General features: G+C 46.1%; 1 protein-coding gene across 2 annotated transcripts in view; it reads right to left on the bottom strand.

Moving 5' to 3' along the window:
• Nucleotides 1–967: 967 nt before the first annotated feature.
• Nucleotides 968–25,322, bottom strand: part of MARK4 (microtubule affinity regulating kinase 4) — a 691,585-nt gene continuing 667,230 nt past the window's right edge. For both annotated transcript variants that reach the window (XM_069207758.1, XM_069207757.1), the window contains one exon: nucleotides 968–5,447. In XM_069207758.1, the coding sequence (XP_069063859.1) occupies nucleotides 5,383–5,447 (65 nt within the window). In that variant the 3' untranslated portion in view covers nucleotides 968–5,382. The remainder of the gene's footprint in view (nucleotides 5,448–25,322) is intronic.

Below are 25,322 nucleotides of genomic sequence, written 5' to 3'. Positions count from 1 at the left end.
GGTAACAAAGCTAGAAAGAGACTTCTTTCCTACACACTGGTCCATTGGTAATCTCTAAATTTAACAGTGCTGTCCATCAGGATGACAGAGGTAATGTTAAACTCATAATCTGGCCTTAAATCAGAAGGTTACATTTTTTACTAGGATGACTTGCTTGGGGTATCCAACCTCTGCACTCTCATGGCCAGTCTGTAAATGCCTGCAGGTCCTGGTCAGCTGTGAACAGTGATTTTGGATTGGCACTTTACTTTTTCTTGCTGCTTTTTGCCATAAATCTTTAGAACATCATATATCCTGCTCCCCCTTATTGGATTTTTTTTGTTTCAGTGTTAATTTTTCTAAAAAAAAATCTGTTTTTCGACACTGGGTGTGGGATTTTTATTGTATTGTGTTTTGACTTTTTAATTGCTCTGGTACTCAAACTTTATATGCTTTTTCCAAAGCTAAGCTGGCCTCCTCTGTGCCATAGCTAGTCGGGGTAGAACCTATCAAACTTGTGTGTTGGACCTAATGGATTTGGGGCTTCTTTCTTTGGAAAAACTCAATCTTCCCAACCGAAAACCCATCTTCTTATACATACAATTAGCAGAACCATGTGTGGATGTTTAGCTTCTAGCCAGTGGTGAGGTTACACTATAACGTTGACGAGGACACTGAAAATGGACTTCTCATGGTCACCATTTTATATGGGCATCACTTCTTCCAGTTTGCAATCCTTTACATTCAGGTGGATCCTGACAGCATGTCAGTTATTTTTGTTTTATTGCATGTTTGCATGGCACATTCCAGGAAAGTTAGACCCAAGCTGTCAGGAATTAGGCTACACCCAGCAATTCAGCCCTCGAATCAGGTGATATATTTTACCTTCAATCCTCTTATAAAGAAACTTTTTGGTCTGTTCACACTTTCACACACCACGCTTTCTTATAAGGCCAGAGAGACCGCATACAAGAAAAAGACTGGGAGATTGTAGGATTTCCAAGGTTTAATTGATACATCGTTGACATAATTACAGGGGATAGGAGTCGGTTTTTGTTCAAAATCTTCAGGTGAAGAAATTATAATAACCCTATCATGTCACCTCACCATCAGAAGATTCAATTTTCACCATCTAGTATCTTGAGCTATTCACTTTTGAAGGAACCAGTGGTGCAAAACATCTGTAGAAGGTCTCCAATTCACGACACAGGTACGTCTTTAATGGTCTCAACAAGCAAAGAGGTAGTCGGCACTCTCTCTTCCCTAAACAAGTTATGAATTACAGGTGTGCTGAATGCCACTGGAGTAAAATGACAGACAAGGATTAGCCTTTCCATTACTCTGCTTGCACCCAAGCCTTCTTATCAAGAACTCCTCCATTTATCTTTATGTGGTAAATTCCTCTAAAAGGAAGAAACCTGTTTTTTCACTTCCCTTCCAAGGTATTCTGGTCGCGACTAGCTATTTAAGAGGGTCTTCAGCTTCAAATCTCAAGTTAAGTATTACACTATCAAGCTTCTTCTTTGCAGCCCATCTCGAGATTCTATCTTAGTTTCCCTCTGTATGGTTCCTCTTCCTTTGCTTCACCTTTGCCTCTCCTTTATAAAACATCTTGTCTCTCTCAGGAGTCATCCTTATTATCCCCTTTATTTGAAGGTGACATCGTAAAATCTTATCACTGGACAACTCTAATTTCTTCGTTTTTAAGAGGACTCCTGGTCTTTCCTTCAGTCTGGACAAGTTCTTGTTTCTATCTTCCAGTTGAGACTTCCATATTTTTGCCTGAGAAGAAATCCTCTGCCACTTCCCATCAAGAAGTCGGTGTTTTCTCCCCCTAAGTGTCATCACTTATCCTGCACTCCAGAGGAATGATCTCTCTCCCTCTGAAGTAGTGCTCTCGAATTTCTGATGAACCCTGGCCTTTAGCAGCCTATGTCTCACTCGCTGGAGAAACAGCTGGTTCAAAATCTGGAGAACTCAACAAGATGTCCCCTGAAAGGCTTCAGTCTCCATATTGTTTATTGAGGATACTCAGGTTTTTCATGGTCCACTGTTTCCCTTTAGGAGTCCTCACCTCTCCCTTTCAATGGACGACCCACAGACAGAGCTGCCATTGAGAGTATTCCTTGTCTTTAAAATCATTATTCTCTCTACCTCTATGGAAGCTCTTGGTCTAAAGCAGTACTCTGCTCTCTCTCTCTCTCTCTCTCTCTCTCTCTCTCTCTCTCCTGTTGCGCAAAGGTCCCATTTCTAATCAATTTACACTCATGTGAGGATTATCTAGTACTAGGTGTGCTCTGCTAGATCTCGGCTCTCTTCTGGAAGAGCAGAGGTGTAGCAGTAGTCCTAAATAGGTGGTCCTGGGTGCACGTGCACAAGTAGGTGGAGGTGGAACAGGTGCCGATTCACACGTATTGGCTAAAGGAAGCCCAGGAAAGAAGCTCAATTGCTACTGCATGAAACCTGCAGGCTCATAGGTCTCAAGGTAAAAGAAACCTTGGCAAACAGAAAGCTCATTGGAAACATCTACTGTGCCACAAGGTCCCATATGATGCTCACTAGAAGATTGATCACGAGATTCACCTTTAAGTGGCGGATGTAATTCCCTTGCACTTTCTTTTAAAAGATGCTGCAGAAAGGGGGGACATGTAGAGGGACAGAAACCTTGATCGTGAATAGTTTAGCATTATCTGAAAACAATCCACTTTGCACACTCACACAAGCATTTCAGAAATCGAAATTCTCCTTATAGTGCAGCTTGTATATCTTTCCAGGAGACTTCTCTAAAACCTAATGTCATACTGAGTGGCTCAGAGATGCAGCATTTATACAGTAAGTATAAAGACGACTGCTGGATTTTCAACGCATTCCTGCTCACCAGAAACAAAAGTCAAGCTTTGTACATATGCATTTTTTTCTTGAATGTTTCCCACAACACATGATCGTTGCTAGAAATCCAACAACCATACTGCGAACACTTTCCTTAGAGGAATTTAATACAGATTATTGAAGTCAAGCATATGTATGCATTTCAACTGGGAATATAACTACCTTCCTATTAAGCAAAGAATCTTTTCTTAAAGAAAGATCGTGCTAATGACATCCTGCTAAAGATCAGTTAAAACTAGGTGTTCAAGTGTCTATGTTTATGTCCAAGCATGAATCCATGCTGCCATGGAGAAACTGCAACAAGTTGAGAATGCCAGTACCAGCTCAATGTTCAAACGATTTATACTAATGATGCTGGTAGTTTCTACCGGATCTCAGGCAGTGGGCTATATAAGTGTTTCCTATAAGCATAGAATACGGTGAAGTTTAAACGTTTTAATTAGTGCATCAGACTCTTAATTCCAGAGCTGATGACCACCCCTGGACCGCATTTGCATGTCTCATGCCAGGGATCACATGGACAGAAATTGAATAACAGGTACGGGATTTTCACAGGGACTGGTGATACAGTAAGGGATTTAGCAATTGCAAAGGTTCTTTAAAGGCATTTAAAGGAACTTTCCAAGTTGAGGATTCAAACAAGGTGGAGTCTGACCCTGGAAAATTAGACTTTTGGCACCCTGACTTCACAGACATGGAAACGTCTGCTGAAATAGCAAGTGAATAAACCACTCTTCCTAAAATAAGTAGATCTGCTCTTTCTTTCTGGTGAGGTGACTAACCATACTTCTTCAAACTGGTAAGCACTGCAGGATTGCTCATATCACAAGAGCGGCTGGTTCCTCAGAGACTTTTACATGCCCTGATAGATTAACAGAAATAAGTTACTATTCCAGAATAAATAATTTCGGTGTGTTTTATCAATCAAGAACCATAAGGCCTTCACTGGTCAATCTGAATACCAAAATGCTCTGAACTTCCTCGGCAGGATAAACTCTTCACCATTCAGTGGTTTCCAAAGTGTCTCTTCTCACTGTGTAGCATTGGGGGGGGATTCAGGAATCAGACTGTGGCCTCACCGATCCATCCAGTGCAGCCACCTCAGCCACAAAAAAGGCTCTGTGGCAGGTGTATACCCTCAAGGGGGATCAGTCTGTAGGAGAGGCACAGTGATCCTGAGCTCTTTTGTTTTCCACCTGTAAAACTAAATTCTTAGGACACTCGAACAGTGACATAATCGCCCATAAAACTAGCACCTGTAGAGTGAAAGGGAACCTCATTTGTTCGTGACGCGTCACCACCTACAGAGGCAACCTGAACTTCACCGTGGAATCTGGAGCACTGGTAAGCTTCCACTATGTGCTTGTACGGTACAATGAAATATTTCCCCCTCTCTACAGCATACTGCATATGCATCATCAGCCTTATTGACCCTCCCTTGATCTCCACAGGGGGTCACAAGGTAGCGGTACTGCACAATGGATTGCACTGTAAGCTAAACTGCCTTCTGTTTCCTCAGGTGACTCCAGCACTTTTTTTTTTTCTTTTCCCCAAAATTCACTCTCCCATCTTTACATAAGCATCTGCTTTCAAATCTGCAACACCATTTGATCAAAAAAGTAACAAACTTCAGAACAATCAAGGCCATAAATGAGCAGCAAGGATATCTGTTAAAGGGCCACTGCAGATTGACTGCCTTATCTCCCAATTTGCAACAGCTTACTCTGAACGCCTTGGTCTATGTACCCAAACAATAAACAAATGTTCAACATCACATCTGCGAACCTTCATATTTTGTTCTGTTTTCTTAAATACTAACGAAGGCCCTCCCCCCACTGTAGACAGGCTCTGTTCTTCAGGTGGCTGCCGAAACTGCAACATTAACAGATGACAACTTTAACTTTACTGATGGTAACATGAAAAATGGGGTGCAACAAACAATTTACTGGGATTAAAAGGGGTCTTATCACTTAAACTATTCACTTTAATAAAGTTTTCTAAGGGGTCTTTTTTTTTCTTTTTTTTATCTAAGCCGCTAAGTCAGGACTGGCAAGGCGACACTGTCTCTTAATTCCCCCACTCCCAGCCCCCCCACAAAAAAAATTAAAGAAAATAAAAACAGCAGCATTTTGGTTGTGAGAATTAAAAATGGACACAACACACAAAATAGGTGTAACAGAGTAAGATAGGTCCCTGCGGAATCCCAGTGCATCGGCTCCCAAGATGCACTGCTTCTATCTTAAAGCTGCAGTTCATTTGAAATTTTGGTCACCATGTTCCTGAAAGCCAGTGCAGTCCCCGACACCCGCCTGAACAGCACCCCATTGACACCCAACCGCTGCAGGCGGCACACCTCCACCTCAAACTGCGAGAAGTGTTCGCTGTTGCCATCGCCCTTGCCTGTTGTGCAGGAGAGCAGGAAGGGCTCTGTCTGGCGGCAACGGCAGTGGGTGGAGTCTGTGGCAAGGCGGATGGCCGCCATCATGTCCTCAGGGTCTTGGGTGCTGGTCACTTTCACATTCCAGGTAAATCGGAGCATCCTGGGTTCTGTTTCCTTTTGATTCCAAGATAAATTGCAACTGTAGACAAGAAAGGGGAAGAAGAGAAAAGCTTTTTTGAGGAGCTGTTGGTTCCCTCTGGTGGAAATACACAATTATGCAGTCTTGGCCATGAAAACTCATGAATAATAATAATAATAATAATCATAACCATAATAATAATAATGATACCATTATGAACATTAGAATAATGGTACTAACTTGTGCTCCATACAGTGCGTTCTTTACGCTTGTTTATTAAATTTCATTGAGTATAAATCAAAAACAACAAGACTTGTGACATAAGTTCTTGAGGCATAAAATACATCTGTTCGCACCCCACTTCCCAGCATGTGTATATTAACGCATATGACACCCAACCCACATGTATAGCAAATACAGGTACAATTAAAGAGCACCATCACAAGGGGGTAAACAAAATTCAGGGATGCCACCAGCACCATCGAACTGAACAGAACAGCAGGGAGTGCAGCACTATTCATGCATCTCTGAATAGTGCCAATATGTGAAGCGTCAGTAGATTCTGAATATTGAGCAGGGGAAGTATCTTGCACCAGAAGATAGGTGCATGGAGGTAGCCATTTATCTCAGGGTTGTGAAGCAGGAGGCAAGTGTTCGGCATACAGGATCAGTTGTTCAATTACAGTGTATTAGGTCTGTAATAAAATCCTTGAGTTTATGCACCCGCCACGCTTCCATCGACAGATAACTCGTCTCCTAGCAAACAATAGGGCCAGCGCCACATACCTCCAATTCACAGGGTCCAAGTCTTTGACGTACCCAAGAAGAGCCATGAGAGGGGTCAGCAATTAATGATGGAGAGAGCAGTTTGTACCTCCTGGCAACGATCTCGACGACGATCTCGTATCTGGTGGAACTATCATCCTGCCTCAGTCCAAATTTATACAGTTTGGCAGGAGTGTAGTACGCCCTATTGAGGAACCTGTAATGAATAGTTCTGAGTGTACTACTTGACGCCATCTGCGCGCAGCAACACAGCCACTGCTCCTCTGTGAATGCCATCCCAAGTTCTGCATCCCACTGGGATCATGCCTGTCCCCGATAACCGGGAGTTTCTGCCTGTGCGGTGCGATACAATGAGGAAACTAGGTGCTTACCACTAGAGGCTTGGAGCATGATATGAGGAGTAACAAATGTGGCGGGTTTGGTTGGAAAGTCTGGCACAGTTGCCTTAGCATTAAACTTCAGGTGGATGTAAGTAAATACATCCAGGGAAGAGGCCGGCACGTCTCTTAAGTAGTCAGCCCGCGTAATGAAGAGAGTGTTGCGGCCCAAATCTCCCCAATGAGTGATACCTCGCGTGTGAGGTGAAGCCTACACAGGGTTTCATCAGTGACCTGCAGTAAGGGATGATAATCCAATAGTAGCAGAGGAGAATACAGAACCTTCTTACCCACTTTGCAGTATAGTCTTTGCCAAGCACCTGTGGTGCATGTCACTGTAGACGATTCAGCTGAGGAAGTACCTAAAGAAGTGCCCATGAAGGAATTAGGCAGAATCAGCGACATGTACCATTGCTCAACAGCCAAATGGGGGAGACATGGGGTGCAGTGGTACAAGTGAACAGCATGGTGAGCCTGAGCACACAGGCAATATAGCTTCATGTCCATGGCTTCAAAACCACCCTCTTGATAGGGTAATGTGAGGGTGTCCCTCTGTATACAGGGCTGCCTCCTCACCCATGCTAAATTAATCAATTGTGTTTTCGTTGCCAGGAGGAATGACTGATATAGTGGGGCAGGTATGTTCAGAAAGAGATAGAATAACTTGAGTGTGAAAAGGGTAGTGCCATAATTAGAGCGCATTACCTCCTCCCTGTCATGGGAGATCACGGACGCCAGACACTTAAGTTCTGCTGGGCACCACTGAAGCAGAAAGTCAAGAGCGAAAGGTGTTGTGGGCTGCGTGAGGGGGAAAGCTACAGTTTCTCACAGTTAATCTAAATGCCTGACAGCCCAACAAACCTGAAAGACTCTCTCAATATACCACTTAGACTCAGGTGTGGATCACATAGAAATTGGGTAACATCGTCCACATAGAGAGAGATTAAAAGGTGCAGATTAGAGTAGCACAGAGCACAGTCATGATAGTGCTGTGTTAACTTGGTGGTCAAGGGCTCAACCGCCAACGCAAAAAGTAAAGGCGATAATCAGCTGTGCTGTCTTGTGCCCAGTGCAATCGTAACAGGAAGGGGGAGAAGGGGCCTGCACCATTAATACGTACCCTAGTTCGCTGGGTTAGAATAGAGGAGCGCAATCTAGGACAGAAAGGTACGGGGGAGTCCCATTCAGCAGAGAACGGCTAGCAGATAATCTGAATCGAGAGAGTAGAAGGCCTTAGCAGAGTCTTAAAAGATGGCCACTGCTGCCAGGTCAGAATTATTATCCTGCCTTACTGCAAAGAACATTTGCATGTTGTAGGAGGGAGCGTCTGGGTAAGAAACCCAAATGGTCAGGGTGGACCAGAGAGGTCATAAGGAGGTTCAGCTGCTTAGCAAGTAAAATAGCCAAGGTTTTAACGTCACAGTTAATCATAGAGAGCGTTCGATAAGACTCACAGTGATCTGGGGGCTTACCAGGTTTAAGCAGCATGGTAACTAAGGCCTCACACATAGATAAGGGGAGCTCCCCCTTCCCTAGCTTCTTTAAAAATAGTAAGCAAGACCGGAGCCAAAGGATCTGCATAGGCAATATAAAATTCATCAAGTAGCCCATCAGACCCCTGTGCCCTACCAGTCTGCATCTGCTGTATCACCTTCCGGACCTCCTTGATGGTGAAATCCTGTTCAAGAAAAGTGCACTGTGTGTCACTGAGCCATCTCAATGCTACATCCTCCAAGTATGATCCCATCTTAATGGGAGCCCCCCCACGAGAGGTGTAAGGAAAGCCATAAAAGGCCAAAAACATCTTGAGAATAGTGATGTCAACCTGCAGTTGATCCTGTTCTCCTTGAATAGCCAGTATATTGTTGGCAGCCCAGGGTCACTGGATCATAGTTGCCAGGATTTTTCCTGGGCGCTCACCCTCTCTGTAGGCCTCTGTGGTGGCATATTTACTAAAGAAGTGCCATTCCCTAGTGTTCACAGCATGATACTCGGACAGCACTGACATAAGTTGTGGGGCTACCAGGGGGTCTGCGGCCCCCGAATGGCAAGGCACAACCCTCTTATGGGGACCTTAAAGGCCTCCCAAGCGGTGCCAGCCAATGGTATTGTTCCTTCATTACATTTAAAGACTTCAGATATGTCCTGCCCAAGCTCCTCCTTAAATTGATGGTCCAACAGCCTGAGTGGGGAAAGGTGCCAGGTAGCTCCGTGAGATACTTGAAAAGGGATAGACAGTGCAAGCAATACAAGAGAGTGGTCAGAAAGTGTACACACCGGATGTGTAATTCCCAAACCCAGAACTTCCCCCCTCTAGAAACTATCCAGTAGTGTAACTAGGACAAGCTCCCATGGACCCCTGAATAGTTGGTACCTTCCCTAGCATGTGGGTTGCAAACTACTCTCCGTAGGTCTCTCAGCTCATGGTCACTCAATGTCGTGAAGGTGGTGTGAAGCGATACTGTGAACGGTGGGCGGTACATGCAAGCAGTCCACACTCTCAGCGAAGAAACAAATGAAGTCCCCTCCCCAAAGCAATAGAGAAGGCCCTGATGAAACACTTTGACCTCACAAGCAGTGAAAAAAGTGGGGTAAAATTGTTGGTATTTGGCTCACAGCAGCTAACGACAGTGATGTTACGTGAAAGTAATTTCCCCCACATTATTGCGTACATACACCGATCATCACTCAGGGATCCCTGTAGGATGTACAGGACTCACCTACAAACTAATATTACAGTACCTCTGGCAATAAGTAGCAGGAAAATAAGATGTAGGACACCCATTTCACAGCAAATTATGAAGGGTTAGAAGTGGCCAGATGGGTCTCTTGCAACAGGGCTATGTGTACACTGTGTCTGTCAAGATAAAATAGTATGTGTCTGCTTATGCAAGTCACTTAAACAGCGACCATTCCATGTGATGCAGTTATATAACATATGGGTAAGGGTAGAACCAATGTGCACTGTAGCAGTCACATTGGGTTGTGGAAGAGAGAGTGTAGTGAGCTTGCTATATGAGCTGGGCCAGATGACGTGGGGTGGAGTACTGCAACTCTACAGAAGATGCATACAGTATGTCACAACAATTAACGTTTAAAAGGAACATAACGCCCCCCAGCACTGATGGCCCAATCCCATCAGGAATACACACCTACTCACCTCATACACCCTGGAACATATGAATGCTGAACTACACATACAGCTGTTCAGGTAGCGAGAAAGAAAACACAAAACACCCATACTGAGGGGTAACCTGCAAGGTATAACCAGGGTGATAGCCGTAACTATGGTGTCAGGGGAGACTGAAAACAAGGATTCACCAAGCGGGGAGAGTGTGTGAAGTGGTGGCCTCAGCAAATGGCTGATGATGAAGGGAGAAACAATTAAGTGGCATTGTCAAACCATATCGAAGCCCCAGGGATGTTGACATGTGCCCCCTGTACTGAATGCGATTTCTAGTCCAGTTCAGCAAATGGTGAGGAGGTGTGGGATGAAACAGCTGAACGGGCCAATCCAGGGTCACAGTAAGAATGTTTACACAAAAATTCTGCTACTTTCTGAGGGCTGGTGAAGAAATGATTCCTACCATGCACGGAGATCCGAAGATGAACATGGTATAACATAGTGTACAGAATAGCTGTTAGAGCTTTTATTTACCCGGAATGTACTTATGGTGCAACAACTGGACCAATGCAGTAAAGTCCTGGACCTGAGTGATATCACTGCCATGAAAGTTCAGAGTACGTTTCTCTCACGCCATCCAAAGGGCAGTATCACAATCCCGGAAATTAAGAGGACGAACAATCAAGAGCGCTCCAAAAAGAGCTATTAACATTTCTTCAACATAGTGCTCCAGATTGCCCATATTAGGTGATTCAGGTACATCAAAGATGCGAAAATTGTTGCTGTAGGACAGCACCTCCAAATCCTCATTTTAAGCTGCTATCACCTTGAGGACTTACTCCATGTTAAGGAGAGTATCCCCACAAGAGGATCCAGTATCCTGAACCATAGAAAAGTGCTGCTTCTCCTGAAGTCAATTACCAAGACTTTCCATTGTACGAGTGATGCCATCCATCCTGTTGCTCGTAGAATCCATTTTGGTTTTGACAGAAGTTAGGCTTTGTTGCATTGCAATCAGCAGGGCCTTCACATCAGCCGAGTCTGAGTGCACCTCAGAGAAAGGCTTGCCTCATCATGTATCTCTGACCTAGCCTCAGCCACAAACTAGACACGGCTAAAGTTAAAATGTAGTTTATACTGGTGGCCGTGGGATTTGGCCATCGGGATGTGGTCTGAGTCTCTGACAGAGGAAGGTCTATGTAATACACTGTAAGGCGGGCAGTGCACCACCTGCAGTGGTCCAGTAATCAAAGTTCAGCAGGAGTATGGACAAGTGTGTAAAGGGCTGGGTCCCACCGCACCCCAAGCCCCCAGAAGGAGAACAGCACACTCGGCCGCACGATGTTCCAGACACTAGGGCAAGTCCACTGTTGTTCCAGGCTGCCCGCACTCTACATGGGGCTGGCACACCCCCTTGCAGGACTAGTCCAGTCCTGATGCTTAGTAACTGGGACCGTTCATCCCCCAGGACTTGGCACTGATGACAAGGAAGGACGAGAAAGGCCCACAGAGGCAAGCAGGAGGCTGCTGCAACACAACAGCACTTACTTGAAATGTGCACCTGTTACAGAAGCAGGCGGCACAGGAGATCCCCCGCTGTCAGAGTGTTGCAGTCACTCCTTGCTCGGGGAGAGGTGGAAGGGAGGGTGGGTGCCACTACCACTGTAGCGTCGGAGGATGATAGCAAGCCGCTGAAGGCCACTCTGGTGGAAGGGCAACACTGCCAGGTCTCCGCACAGCAGCCCCCACATGTTGTTAGGCTGCCGGACTCAGGATTCATTCACCGCAGCTTTCTGGCTCGCTGGTCAGTCCAACACTCTGCAGAGTGACAGCCCTGCACCACAAAGCCACTAAAAGGAGGGTAGACTCAGACAGGAGTCTCAGGCTCAGCCAGTGAGCTAGGATAATGGAGAATATTATCCCTGGAAAGCAAGAGTCTCACAAGAGGGAGGGCATCTCGCGCACTGGCTCTCTGGTGCCCTCCCCCATACAGTACGTTTTTCTGATGTCTCTTAGCTCAAAGTCATTATAAAGCAGCACTGTTTGAACACAACTCCATCTCTTGAGACTGAAAAGTAGGTTCAGTTCTGCCGCAATCCTAATGTGTGATCTGTCAACTTACACACAGATTTCCACACCAAATGAACAAGTGCAGATTCCTCACCTTTCGAATATTCACCAGGGTTCAGAAACTTTTTTGGTACTACTGTCGGTACAACAGTACGTGGCACTGTGCAGCTCTGCACTGACAACATTCTGCTCCAAAAATGACATTTAAGGCCAATATAGGCTCCACTCCTGCGCACTGACATCAGTTGTGTTTGAGGCTGTCCGAGCCCCCATACGCAGAGTCCCAAAAAATACGTGGATTTCACCAGTGTGCGGATTCCTAGTCTTCAGATATGCCCAACTCACAGAACAGGGAGAATGGGAGGGTTGGTGAAGAATCTGCAGTTACAGAGAATCTCTACCAGAAAGAGCGCCACCAAAGGTAAGAAACTTGTTCTTCTGACAGAGACTTCAAACCTTGGATTCCTCACATTTTAACACACATACCAGAGCAGTACCGTTTACAGTGTGGGGCTGTAAATTAGCTCAAACTAAAAAGTCCTGTAGGATAGAGTAGGTGAAATGCCATTCTGTGTGAACCTGGCTGTGCAGACAGTAGTGCTTTATGGATGTATGGAGCGACGCCCATATAGCGGCCTGGCAGAAATCCAGGACAGTGGTAACAGTTTGGCCCTGGTGGAATGAGCCAGCAGATCTTCTGGAGGCTGCTTTGTAGCCAAAGCGTAAGAACAGCAGATGATGGACGGAATGCAGAGCAAATCAAACATTCACCCCCAGTCACAAAGATCTGGGTTTAATCCATCGTTTTTTTGCTCACCATGCCACCCCAGGTTAGACCCAGCCATTTGCAAATCAGTCTTGACCCTGTTCTTCTTGGGAGCAGTACAGCCCAAACTGCCAAGCAAAGTCCTCCCTGGAACGGAAACAAGCATCCTAGAACCGATTTCAGGGTATCACCCTTCATCAGCTAGGCTCGCTTGAATCCAGTGGCGCAGTGAGCATGGGACCCACGTCTGGGCATACCCTTCCCACTTGGGGCGACAAATGCAAAAAGAACAGATGATGGACGGAATGCACCCGTGCTTGCTATGCCACTAGATTTAAGCTAGCCTGGCTGATGAAGGGTGATACCCTGAAACCGGTCCTAGGATGCTTTTTTCTGGTCCAGGGAGGACCTGGCCTGGCAGTTCGGGCTGGACTGTTCCCATGGGGAACAGGGTCAAGACTGATTTACATATGGCTGGGTCCAAACTAGAATGGCATGGCAAGCAAAAAATCTGATGGATTAAACCCAGATCTGTGGCAAATCCACCAAAAGAACATGCACCTAGGAGACAACTGGACATCACCTGAAAAAACAGCTGGCCACACGTGTGGAGGTGAATGGCGACGATAGTGCCAATGGCTCGTCTCATGGAATTGGTAGTGTCCAAGTCACAATGTGTTGTGAACTTGGTTGCTCATGACTGTCCTGCATGACTTGGGATATTAGAGTTCAGAGGTCTTCCAGGACACCTGGCTCCCAAAGGACCTGGAAATTGCGACCCAGCAGGCAACTTGCATACATGTACCTGAGGGCCAAGATGGTGGAAGAAAATTAGCTCTTCCAAAAGATCTCCTCTCATTTCGAGCCCCTATCTGGCAAAGTAGTCAAAAAGGTATTTAGGTTTGTTTGACTTGTAAATGTCTGCAGTACCATGGCATGACAAAAGGAGAGGGAGGAAACAAGCTTTTAGGAGAAGGTGCGGAGACAAAAGTACAGGGTCACCCAGGGCAAGGCAGTTGCATCTCGCAATTTGGCGACTGAACAGGGGGCCAGAGCAAGACACCTAAGAGGGCATTTGTAAGTGCTTCTTTGAAAGCAAGAGGGGCCCAGTAAATGTTTGCCCCAGTTGGAGCATTTCCATCAAGATATTGGTTTTGACCTCTAAGGTGGAATGCTGGATGTAAAGAACTTTGCCTGTCCTATGGATGACTATTGCCTAAGATGAACAATGAGTGGCAGGGCCTGGAGGAGAGAGGAGAGAAGAGACCAGATTCAGGGGAAGTGTCAAGGCTACTGGCATCTTCAAGATCATCATACTAATTTTTGGCATGGTATGGTTGCCCTATATCATCACCCGCATCATACTTAGTCTTTGATTTAACGTATGTGTTCTTTATTGTAAACGTGGTAAGTCAAGTGGGATGGAGGTGTGCTTCAATGGAAATCGAGTGTAGCCTCTGTGTCACTGCAGCAATGACTGAGAGTTAGCACAATGGGCAACTCACCCTACGATGTTGGCGGAGTCGGAATCAGCGTTGCTGCTGCGGGAATTGGCGTGGAGCATCACCAGAGGGACTTGGTAAGGTTCTGAAAAGTTGGATCATGGTTTCACAGAACTCTTCAATCAGTCTGTGTCGCAGATGGCCCAGGAAACTCAGTTGTGCCTGAATAAGTTGTGAGATGATTTTGGAAGCGAGACTGAGAGGCATGCAGACACCTTCAGGCCTTCTCGGGAGAATGTGAGTGGTTTTAAGGGGCTGAGCACTGCTTGATTTTTTTTATGTTTTTTCTTCAAATTACAAAAAAAACTTGGAGTGTGATATCTATCAGCTTCTGGAGCAACTCCAGCAACTTCTGAACTGGGAACAGGACCGAACCTTCAAGTTGGACTAGTCTTGCTGCAGAATTCCAGTGCTTCGTGACAGAGATTCATCTTGCTGTCTTGGGTTCATCAACGTACAGTCATTGCAGACCTTAGAGTTGTGGTTCGTCTCCTGGCACCATAGGCAAACCTGAAGAGGAATGGTCACAGACATTTGCTTGCAACAGTTCTTACTGGACTTTAAACCGGTCGGTGTGGGAGGTGACATTACCCTTTCTGCACAGAAAGCTTTTTAGGTAAACTGACTGAAAGGGACAAGAGATAGTTCTGGATCCACGCTTGGTGGTGCAGAAAGAAAGGAACTGGTGTTAGTCATCAGCTGGTAGTTGAAATCAAACAACAACTTTTTTATGCATTTGCTCAAAACCCAATCTGAACAAGAGAGATGTAACTATTCCAATAAACTTAAAGCTCTGAGGAGACTAGGTAATTATTAAAAACCATACAGAAGTAGATCAAATATAAACTAGTACGTGTCCCTTTTGTGATACAGAACTTTATCCAGTTTTGTTGTGACGTCAATATACGTTTTCTAATTATTCTAGGAAAGAGAGAACAGATAAACAAGAGAGCAGGGATTACAGGATTAGAGATATGTGGTGCATGCTCAAAAACTATCATTTCTTATCATTTCTAGGCACTTAAAATGCAGTGATTCTGAAAATGATGGGCTGAAAAAGCTCAAGCCGGCTAAATGCTCTTGAAGCGTAGTGAGTTACCTCATGCTATATTTCCTTGAGCCATAAGGTCCTTAATCTTGGTTACACTGTCCCTCAAGTTGTTGGCCTCTGTCGTTCCACGTGCTATGATTTCTTCCGTTTCTGTGCACTGAGCTAGCACAGATTTTCTATACATTTCCAGAAGCCCCTCACACTGTCAATGTGCTCAAATATTAAAACACTGTTCATGTGCCAAACTCATGACATTGTTGATGTGCCACACTGTCCTACAATTGTCCAAGCAGCTCTTTTAAGAGTCAATGTCCTTCTTTCCCCTCACACTGACCATTTGCACTAAGCAACCTCATATTAATTTGTTATTTTTGTCTTACTGTGGCCTGTGCTATTAGTCACCAGTCAAACGAAGTGCAGTATACTTTTAAGTGAGTAAAGAGCAATGGATAGAGGTGCTTTGCAGAGCTCCTCTATTACGTCTCCAATGTTAAAGCTTGAGATGGGGGCAAGAGGCACACTGGTGTTTATTTTTGGGCATATCATTCACTTTTAAAGTATGGAGATTTGGGGAGGGAAGGGGTCTTCGACTCAAGAGAGGAGAGAAGCAGGTTACCATTAGGAGTGTGCAACATTGGTGGGATTGTGGAGGAATGTGAGAAAATTGACACAAGAGGAGTCAGCAGGAAGGCTGACAAGTCAGCAACAGGTTACAACATACCTTCTCTACAAAAAAGGGTGCATTTAGGAAATCAGCAACACTTCCTTTAATTACTTTCAACAGTGAAAATGCACAATTTTATGCTCTGTACAAAATTAGTACATGCATCAGATTTTGTATTCTCGCCTCATTTCTTACTGTTTGTTCATGCTTACATAACCCCTTCAGGGGTAATGAAACGCAAGGCATAGTGGCTGATATCACAAATAAGAATCACCAGAAAATCTCAAATGAGCAATGTGCGTTCATTTATAGCACACCCTTTTGCTGTTGATCACTATTCCTGTTCAGTGGTATTACTGGCTTGACAGCTCAGCAACACAGTAAGATTAAAGAAGCATTGGCAACGCTAATCGGTCTGGCTTTTTTATGTGCCAATGCATAAAAGCACAAGCACTCGCAAATGTTGTTTCAACACATTTAAGCAGTAATGCTGTTTATCATATTAAAGTCGGCCTATAGGTTTCAATACATTTAAGCAGTAATGCTGTTTATCATATAAAAGTCTGCCCTACAGGTTTTGCCAGCTTTGTAACAAAAGCAGCAGAAGGGACTGGTGGCTAAATTTGTACAAACAGAAAAAACAACTAAATGTAACTTCATGGTGTGTACTTCTGAGATCTAAAATAGTCTCTTATGCATTCCGAAGGAAGCATTTCCTAGAAAGCGGAATGATGCACCAAACAGCAAACAGCATGAGGTGAGAGAGTACTACTCCTCTCGAAGGACCCAAAGCCCACTCTGTGTATCTTAAAGAATTGGTAACTGTAGGGTCAGAAACGTCCCCTACATGGAGATGGACTGGCACCCCTACCATGACTGCCTCAACTACCTAGATCCCTGGTACTGATTTTTGGTCAAGGGCGAACAAGGGCATACATGTGCGCCACCACTTAGGCCTATCTCACAGTAATGCGGTCTGCTTAGGCTGGGAGGGGTGCACCAAGTGCTACCCTTGTGAAAGTAGAAGGCTGCTCTTACCTGGAGTTCAGTGACATGAGTACAGTGGTGGTAGCATTCATGTTTTTGTGCTAAGTAGAATCAGTAATATGAACAGGTCTTTTCACCTGTGTCACCGGGAGCAGGGTTTACTGACTCATTTATGTAATGCTCCGTGACTATGAACTTAACTCATCCGTGGCCTTCATGGAGTATGTGTAGTGCCAAATAGTATGTGAGTTGCTTGTGCATGCTGGTTTGTATATTTGAGTCTGTGGATGGTATATAACAAGGAAGCCCGTGGGTTCCATTTTGGATGCCGAGAGGCTGGAGAAGTAGGACTGCAACCCTCAGGCAGGAGATGTGTATAGCTTATACTCTTGAGGGCTGGGGTGGGGCACACAAACTAAGGAAGAGGAGTAGACAGAACATCTTCTGTGCACATCAAAGGGTTCCTTCGGCCTAGGAAAAATTACTGGTCTGTGGGGCCTGGTCTCACTGTCAGGAAAATGGGGGGATTGACAAGGTTGGCATTACCAGGAATTCTTAAAGGGAGAAAGGCCTAGTACTTTGAACCTCCACTAGGAATATTACAGTGACTCCTGACAGCCAGATGTGTTCCCTGTTTACTCCTTTGGACTGTGAGGTGGCTCATTCAGAAATGGAAACACTCCGGCTGTGAAAGACTGTTCCTCTGAAAAAGGGCACTGCAGAGGAGAGAGCACTTCAAAGGAGCTGACAACAAGTTTCAAAGGCCAGGCACTAAATTACCAATGTGTCTGTATTTGATGGGAGCACAAGTTCGATTCTAAGCTGAACAGCTCCGCCTCAAAAGGAGAGGTAAGTCTGTTAAGACTTCAACCTGCTTGAACCAGGACTGGCGAAAAAAGGTATGCCATTGCCCCATCTGGGTGAGAGGCCATCACTCAGTAGCCAAGAATATTTGACCTGTGCCAGGAGCACCAGCCTTCTGCCTGCAATGACCAGTGTGCTCTGTGAAGAGGGGGAACAGGAGAAAGCCTGGAGGGAGTTAAGCCAGCAGGGATCCTGGCGAGTGGACTCTGGTGAGCAGAGTATGAGGCACCCGATTTCAGTCGGGATCAGTGATGAGAGAGCTGTACGTTTCCTTTCAGAATTCGACAACCCCTATTAGAGCTGCTGTGAAATTTTGGGCCTTTGGCCGTTAGCACTGATCTCATCGGGACCATCGCCCATGTCGGTGACGCCAGTGTGCCAGGAGGAGGGCCACTAGAAGTGTTGGAGCAGTCGCTCATGCAAAGGAGGTTGTGGGTTGTCGCCCTTGCAACTGACACTGTGGGTAGTCGCCCGTGTTTGTACCCCGTGAGATTATGGGAGAGTGTGTGTGTGTGTGTGTGCGTTGGGGAGTAATGCCCTGATAAGTGCTTGAGCGCCAGTTTTAACAGGTTACTTGATCAGATTTAGGCCCTCACTACGACCCTGGCAGACGTGGTGGCGGTCTCACTGCCGGCAGGCCGTCTGTGAAGACCGCCACATCTCTGCTGGTACCACCAGGGCAGTAGAACTGCCGGGGCCAGAGGACAGCACCTCTGGGCTGGCGGTCCTCTGAAGACCGCCGGCGTTAGTACAAGTCACCTTTCCACCAGGGTTTGCGTGGCGGTAGCACCGCCATGAAAACCCTATAAGGCTGCCCTCGACAGGAAATTCCTTTCCTGCCACCTGCAGACGCCTACCGCAACCCCCCCTTCATTTACATGAACCATGACAGCACCACCCTCTCCCCACCCTCCCCACATACATGCATTCACCAACACTTACATACAAGTATTCATCCACACGCATACTTACACTCGTTCAGCAACACTAACATACATGCATTCACCAACAAGCATACATACACTCATTCACTCACACCAACAGACACGCTTTCATACGCAGACACACTTATATTCACAAATGAACGTATACACTCACTCACACACAACACTCCCACCCTTCCACCTCCCTTCCCTGTCGGACAATCGACTTATCTTGTCCAGCGAGGAGGTCATCCGCCGGGGAACTGGATCAGGCGCTTCCACCGCCGGAAGTGCCCCGCCATCAGGACACCACCACACAGTATTACTGCTCGTAATACAGTGGGTGGAGTCCTTTTGGTGTGGAGGTGACGGTGGTGTCACCGCCTCTGCGCCGCCGACTTCCAGTACGCCCAAATTGTGGTGGAAATCCTTCAGTAGTCGTAATATGGCGGTTGGAAGACCACCAGCGCTGGCAGTCTTCTGGCACCCGTGGCTTAGGTGGTATTTGTAAGTTGTCCGGAGTATACCTGCCGTAAAAACGGCAATCGCCTATTAGTCTACCACCCCACAAACTTTAATGCAGGCATTGAGTGATTGGCGCCAAACTTGTAATACTCCTGGACTCAGTGACAAAGATCACACCAATACAGCCCAGACTCAGGAGGCAAAAATAACAGATGTTTCACTCTTAATGGAGATATAGGGACAGTCTGTGCTTGAAGCTGGCCCATTTACTTTCAAAAGTCAGTCTTTTAGTATACAAAACCCTTTTTCTCCAACCAAAGTCAAAGTCAGTGTTTTATTAACCACAATGTTTTCCCTGCATGAAACAGAAAAGGCTGAAGGCTTGGCTATTTATTCAGTCTGGCTTTCAAAACTGGAAATAAGCCCACTGCCCCCTTACTGAAATTTACGAAAGAAAGAGCATTCCCGTCTTAATGTATGGCGCTGGATTGTCAAAGTTGCCAAATGTCTGCAGTACGAGCAAACTAGAGTATATAGGCGCATATTCTGTGCTAAATCCAAGGTCACTGACATATGCGATCTGTGAAGAACTTGGACTATCCTATGCGGCTGACTTTATCAACTTGGCGCCCTTAAGGTTATGGTGCTCTATTTGGTGTAATCACAAGGCCACTTTGAACAGAGAGATTATCATGGCCTGTCTCCCACGGGACAAGGGTTATCATATCTCATGGATAAAGTATATTAAGGATACCTGTGCCAAGTTATGTATACCTGATGTGTTTTATATGCCTGCCACTTTAACCACGAGGGATAAAAGTTGGGTTAAATCTAGCTTCAGGGAACACAAGAAAGGGGAAAGGGAGCTGTCTCAATTGAAGAATCCTGCTAATGGAGAGTAACTGATGGTGCAAACCACACTAGGGATGGAACTTATATGGAGATTGTGCCCAATGCCTACTATAGGTTGTTACTGACTAGATTTAGGTTTGGTCAGAATAGGAGTCAAAACTATTCTTGCCTTCATGATGAACACTCCCTGCAAACACCGGCAAACTTTGTATTTTTCGTTAGGTTTTGTTGGAGTAATAACAGAAGGTTTTGAGTGCCACTTCTTAGAGGTGCCTCGGGGACCAGACATATCTTGCCACTATTATATCTGCAGATGCATCTCACACTCGAGGTACGTGTAAGTGTTGTAACTTTTCTTAAATTTGCCCTCCGGAGCAGGCAAACATTATTGTTTAGCCTGTAAATTATTTAACGTTTAATAAATCTGATATCTATTATCTTTTCTATATGGACTGACAGTTGATATTTTGTATCTTTGTTGATGTGACTCTGTGTATTTAGATTATCTTATTGGTGGCCCGAACGTCCCTGTTAACATAGCGGACCAATGTGAGGTTTTCTTGGCAGGTAAATTGGAATGAGTCTCCTGACTGTACTTTGTATTTATTATCTTGCACGCTGCATTGTACTACATAAAGTTGGTTAGGGAGCAGAGCAACCTATGTTGTAAACGTTTTAACCTGATATTTTTATAGTAATTGTATGGCTTATTTATTAACCAAATAAAGTGAAAAAAAGAGAACAGCTGATCCATCCACACGGCTGATTTATTTCGATTAATTATAGTGTAAAAGTTTATGAATTGCTCATTATACATTTTTAGAGGAAAAAGTGTTAACTATTCATTAAATTCTTACCTTAAGATATCCAGACAGTGGACTACAAAGCATTTAATAGATTAAATAATACAAAATTAACAATATCAAGAACTGAATCAACAATACCAAGCAGGTACCAACAGTACCTCCAAGTGTCACCACCCAAGTACTAAAATGAACAACTTGAAGCTCCTGACACATGTGCAGGCACACACACACATGCAAACAAAGGGCATAAAAGCACGTGCATTGACAACTCAGACATCCTCAAGGCCACCCTTATGGAGACAACAATCATTTCACCATTCTGAACTCCATCTAGTTAGGGGACCTCGCACCCTTCCCACAATAATGTCTTCCTTGCTCAAGGAAACTTCCGTGATCTACTCAAAACTGGACAGCTTCTATTTCTAAACAGACTTCTGACCAGGTTGCAACTCTAGGAGGGTGACCACCCAGATGTCATGTGCATCACCAACAGCAATGACTCTTGCTTTCTGGATCTGTCAATTTCCAGTAGCTCATCGGCACATTAAACTCGTTTGAACCACTTTGGATACCCATTGGGATTTGACAACAATGTGTTGCTTTTATTCAAGTCCTCTCAATAGGAGATATTAACTAGTACAAATGAACACCTCCAGATTTCTCTAACAATGTTTAGAACACTATACTGACCCACTGTTTCTCCAGCTAAGTTCAACCTTTGCTTCGACCACTAAGGGGACAAATAACCTGCCATAACATCAAACACTCACAAAACCCAACCAAACATGAAAAAATTCAGCAAGAAGCGACATTAACCATTTCAAAACAAAGTCAAGTCCTCACCAAGCCTGGAAGTTGAGAGTAAATCTGAAACGCAACAACAACAAGACTGAGTTCTCCCTCATTACCATAGGAAATAAAGTTGAAAGCGAAAATTATCCCCTCAACAATAAACTAGATTTCTGCATACCACAGTTCTTCGGTAGTGTAAAATTACTCAGCTTATTCATTGACAGCAATCCCTCAGTCACAACACATGTAGCTAAGAAGGTCTAAACGGCATGGCAATAGCTAATCCTACTAAGTCAAATGAACATACAATCACTACGAACTGTCAAGCCCTGGTCCTCTCGTGATTTCACATTGCATCACCCTACTCATCAACATTCTGGCCCTTGCATAACCCATCTGAAGAGCAGGGCTTGGCAGCAGCCAAACTCAAAGGGATTGTAGAAAACAAATGACTTCATCTCGACCATTAAAGAATTTCCTTTGCTAACCCAACAGATGGGGTCTGCAGAGGCACTCACAGAAACTCGTAGAAACCGACTAACGTACACTGCAAGTACTCGATCTCTCACTTGTACTTCATAAAGCACACTGTTGAGTACCGTGACCTTAGACAGGATAAAAGCAATGCTCTAGTCACTCATGCACAACACCAAAACGCTTCGCACATAGTTCTCACCCTCAACTATAACACTCTTCTAAATTCCAACTAAGCAATCCCTTAAAGTATAGCATGCTACCTTTCCAACAATGTGCTCTGGTGCCTCATAAGGGGAATTAATCACTATAAAATGCAACTACAAAACTTTATTGATCTAGGTTAGTATCAACAGAATTACAGTGCATGGTTGCTCTCTAGCTGGGCCTGCACTAACAGGTGCAACCATGCATGGAGAAAAGTAACTGCACTTTTCGGCCTCAAAAACTAGATGGTATAAGATATACATCATGTGCAAACTGCAAAATAAGAGGCTTGGCAGGACCGGGCAAGCCAAAAACCAACAGTTACTAAATCTGTGAACAATGTGACCAAGAAGAGGCGAGGCACTTTCTTTTATGAAGCCAACATCATACTTGTCAACATTTCAGAAGAGGAAAGTGTCGGTTTTTCTAAAGCATAATTGTGACACTGTATTTCCCCCACTGACTTCTATTGAAGCAGAGGACATTTCAGGCGGGAGACAGACAAAATAAGGCCATTTGTGGCTTCAAAATCGGTAGTCTCCCGCCGGAATCGGGGCAATTGGCTTGTATGTCACATGGAAACAGGCCTCAATTCTGCGAAGAAGCATAACTGGGCAAACGGCTACATCTTTGTGTAACTTCAACAAACAGCGTGTAAAATACGTACATAACCGTTACCATCGTAGAGACTTCCACAAAGCAGTAGCGTGGACAAATCTGCTTCGCAACTGGCATGCATGTTGTTCACAACTTGCATTTCCGTATAATTTTAGATACTTGTACATTTATTACTTTTGCAGGTGTGCAGGGTCATAACTAGTATGTCTGTCGCATGTTTTCATACACGATTTAGAAATAAAACACCATTGAATTTCTGGAGACACTGCAGTGCTGTAAATGGAAAAAATATTCCGGCATCCCCCAAAAAACTGGCGTCAAAGGATGGCGGAAAAAAAGGGTCCAGAGGACGCGAGGGACAGCAATGAGCAGTGGAAGGAATATGGCAGTGTATTTATACATTTATTTATTTGTGAATGTACCCCCAAATAAATTTACATCAATGACAAATATGAAACTAAATGTGCTCTGGCTTATCTAACTGGCCAGACTGAATTTTAAACTATTTCATTGGGTTGAGGCAAAATAAACTGGTGGTTAATGAACTTGCTGGAGAGATCAATGTCCAGTCTAGTTGACTCATCATTCATGAGCATGAAAGGGTACTCTCCTTGCTGAAAGCACAGCCTGTAACAGGCAGGTCACATATTTCCATTTTATAAAAACAAGCTTTGGGAGTTATAAACCAGGTTTTACCAGCTGCATGAAAACTGCAAGGTATACGTTTAGAAATGTCCTATTAGTAAGTGCTATAAAATGGTTCTTAGTGTAATTACTCATATGGACAGACATCTGGCATTCATACGGTGGATACACATCTCATACACAGCTTGGGAAAGTTAAAGGTCTGCATCCGAACCATAGCTTATCCCATAAGCACTTGTAAAGTGAGAAAATGTCTTTGTTTCCTCGATGCCACTGGCATCAAAGTGTTAGGCTCCTGCAAGCTCCAAGCCATAATAAGACTTAAACAGGAGTGTCGATGGCCCGGGGGGCGTGGCCAAGGTCTCGGAGATGGCGCACGCCTAAATTCCGAGCTCCGGAGGGGCCGGCGAATAATTGTGCGAAAAAGCGCCTCTGCCGGGCCGACCGAGGTCCGGACTGAGGGGTAGACTCACAGGAGGGGGCTAGGCGAGAGAGTGCCCCTCTGGTGACGGCGAAGTGAGCCCGGTGCCGAAATCGGCCTCCTGGACGGCTCGGGGGACGAGAGGCCTGGGCGCACGACTGCATCCGCGGCCTCGCGCTGGGCTGTGGCCGGGCCCGCCGGAGAGGGAAGGAGGCGACGGGAAGGTGCGGGGCCCTGGGCGTGGCCTTATCAGACGGTGAGAGAGCAGGGGGCGGCCGTGCCCGCGGGAGAAGTCGCGCCCAGTCGGGGCGTTGCAGGACGGAGTGGCTGAACGCGGGCGGCCCCGGGAGCAGACGGGCGCCGACCCGGGCGAGAGACTGCGGCCCCTACAGCGGCCCTTGAGGGTGTCGGGTGGCGGAGCTGACCGGCCGGCGTGCCCAGAAGCGGCCCGCTCCAGCGGAAGACGGCGGCACCATCCCGCGGTAGGAGCGGGCAATGCGAGGCGCGAGGGGGGATAGTATGGAGTTCCCTCCTCATAGCGGCACAGGTGCTGGAGGGGCCTGAGAGCCCATGAGCTCCCGCACCGGAACGGGTGCGGCGGGGCAGCGCCCCGGGAGGCGAGCGGCCACGGGTGGACTCGGAGACCTGCTCGAGGCGGTGATTGAGACCCGGGTAGGGCTGCAGGCCGGGGCTGTGATCAAGCGTCTGGTCATTGGACCCCAGGGGACAACGGAGGAGTTCTCCTCCATCGCGACGGTGCAGCCGAAGAGCGCCCAGCGGCGAAGAGTTATCGGGAGGCTGTAAGAGGGGACCAGTGCAGCGAAAGGCCGGAGTGATAAGGGAACACATGGAGAGGTCACTGGAACGGAGACGGAACCCGGGGGCCTGACATTCCCTATGGCGGCGTAACGTGCAGTAAAATCGGTCCCTTGAGGACTGCTGTGGACATTGACGAGCCTGCGCGGGACTGGTAGGCTGTTTGGGGCAAAAGTTGAAAAAGAACGATCTGGACCCGCACCAACGTGGGGCCCCTGGGGGGCTGATCTGATCCCTGGGACGGGGGGACCCATTTGTCTGGACTGCAATAGGGGAGCAAAGGCGCGGAGCACCCAACGGAGAGACTCAGAAACAGTGGACCCTGAAGGGTACGGGGACCCGGCTGAGGAAAAGCCTGGGGCAAGGCAGCGGCTCATGGAGGGGAGGGAGTGACGTCTTGGAGAAGATAGACAGACACAGCCGAGGCTGCTGTCAGGGGTCCCTGGGGCGGGGCCTGCGGCCGCGCTGATGCCCTCCAAGGCTCGCCCCAAGGCCAGAAATATGGAGTCCAAGGCTCAGGCCGAGTGCGAAGAGTCGGGCGCGCAGGACCACACACAGGTCAAGGTCCAGGACACGCTAGATAAAATTCTTGGAGCGATAGAGGACACCAAAACAACGCTGCAGCGAGAGATCAGCCAGGTTGCGGTTGAGGTGAGCTTGCTGAGAGCGGAACACCACAAATTGGTAGATAGAGTCAAAGAAACAGAAACTGCCCTGGCGGACAT

This window comes from Pleurodeles waltl, chromosome 9 (assembly GCF_031143425.1).
Source record: "Pleurodeles waltl isolate 20211129_DDA chromosome 9, aPleWal1.hap1.20221129, whole genome shotgun sequence".
NCBI classification, from domain to species: domain Eukaryota; kingdom Metazoa; phylum Chordata; class Amphibia; order Caudata; family Salamandridae; genus Pleurodeles; species Pleurodeles waltl.
The sequence above is the reverse complement of the archived record's forward strand: the minus strand, read 5'-3'. Positions and strand labels throughout refer to the sequence as shown.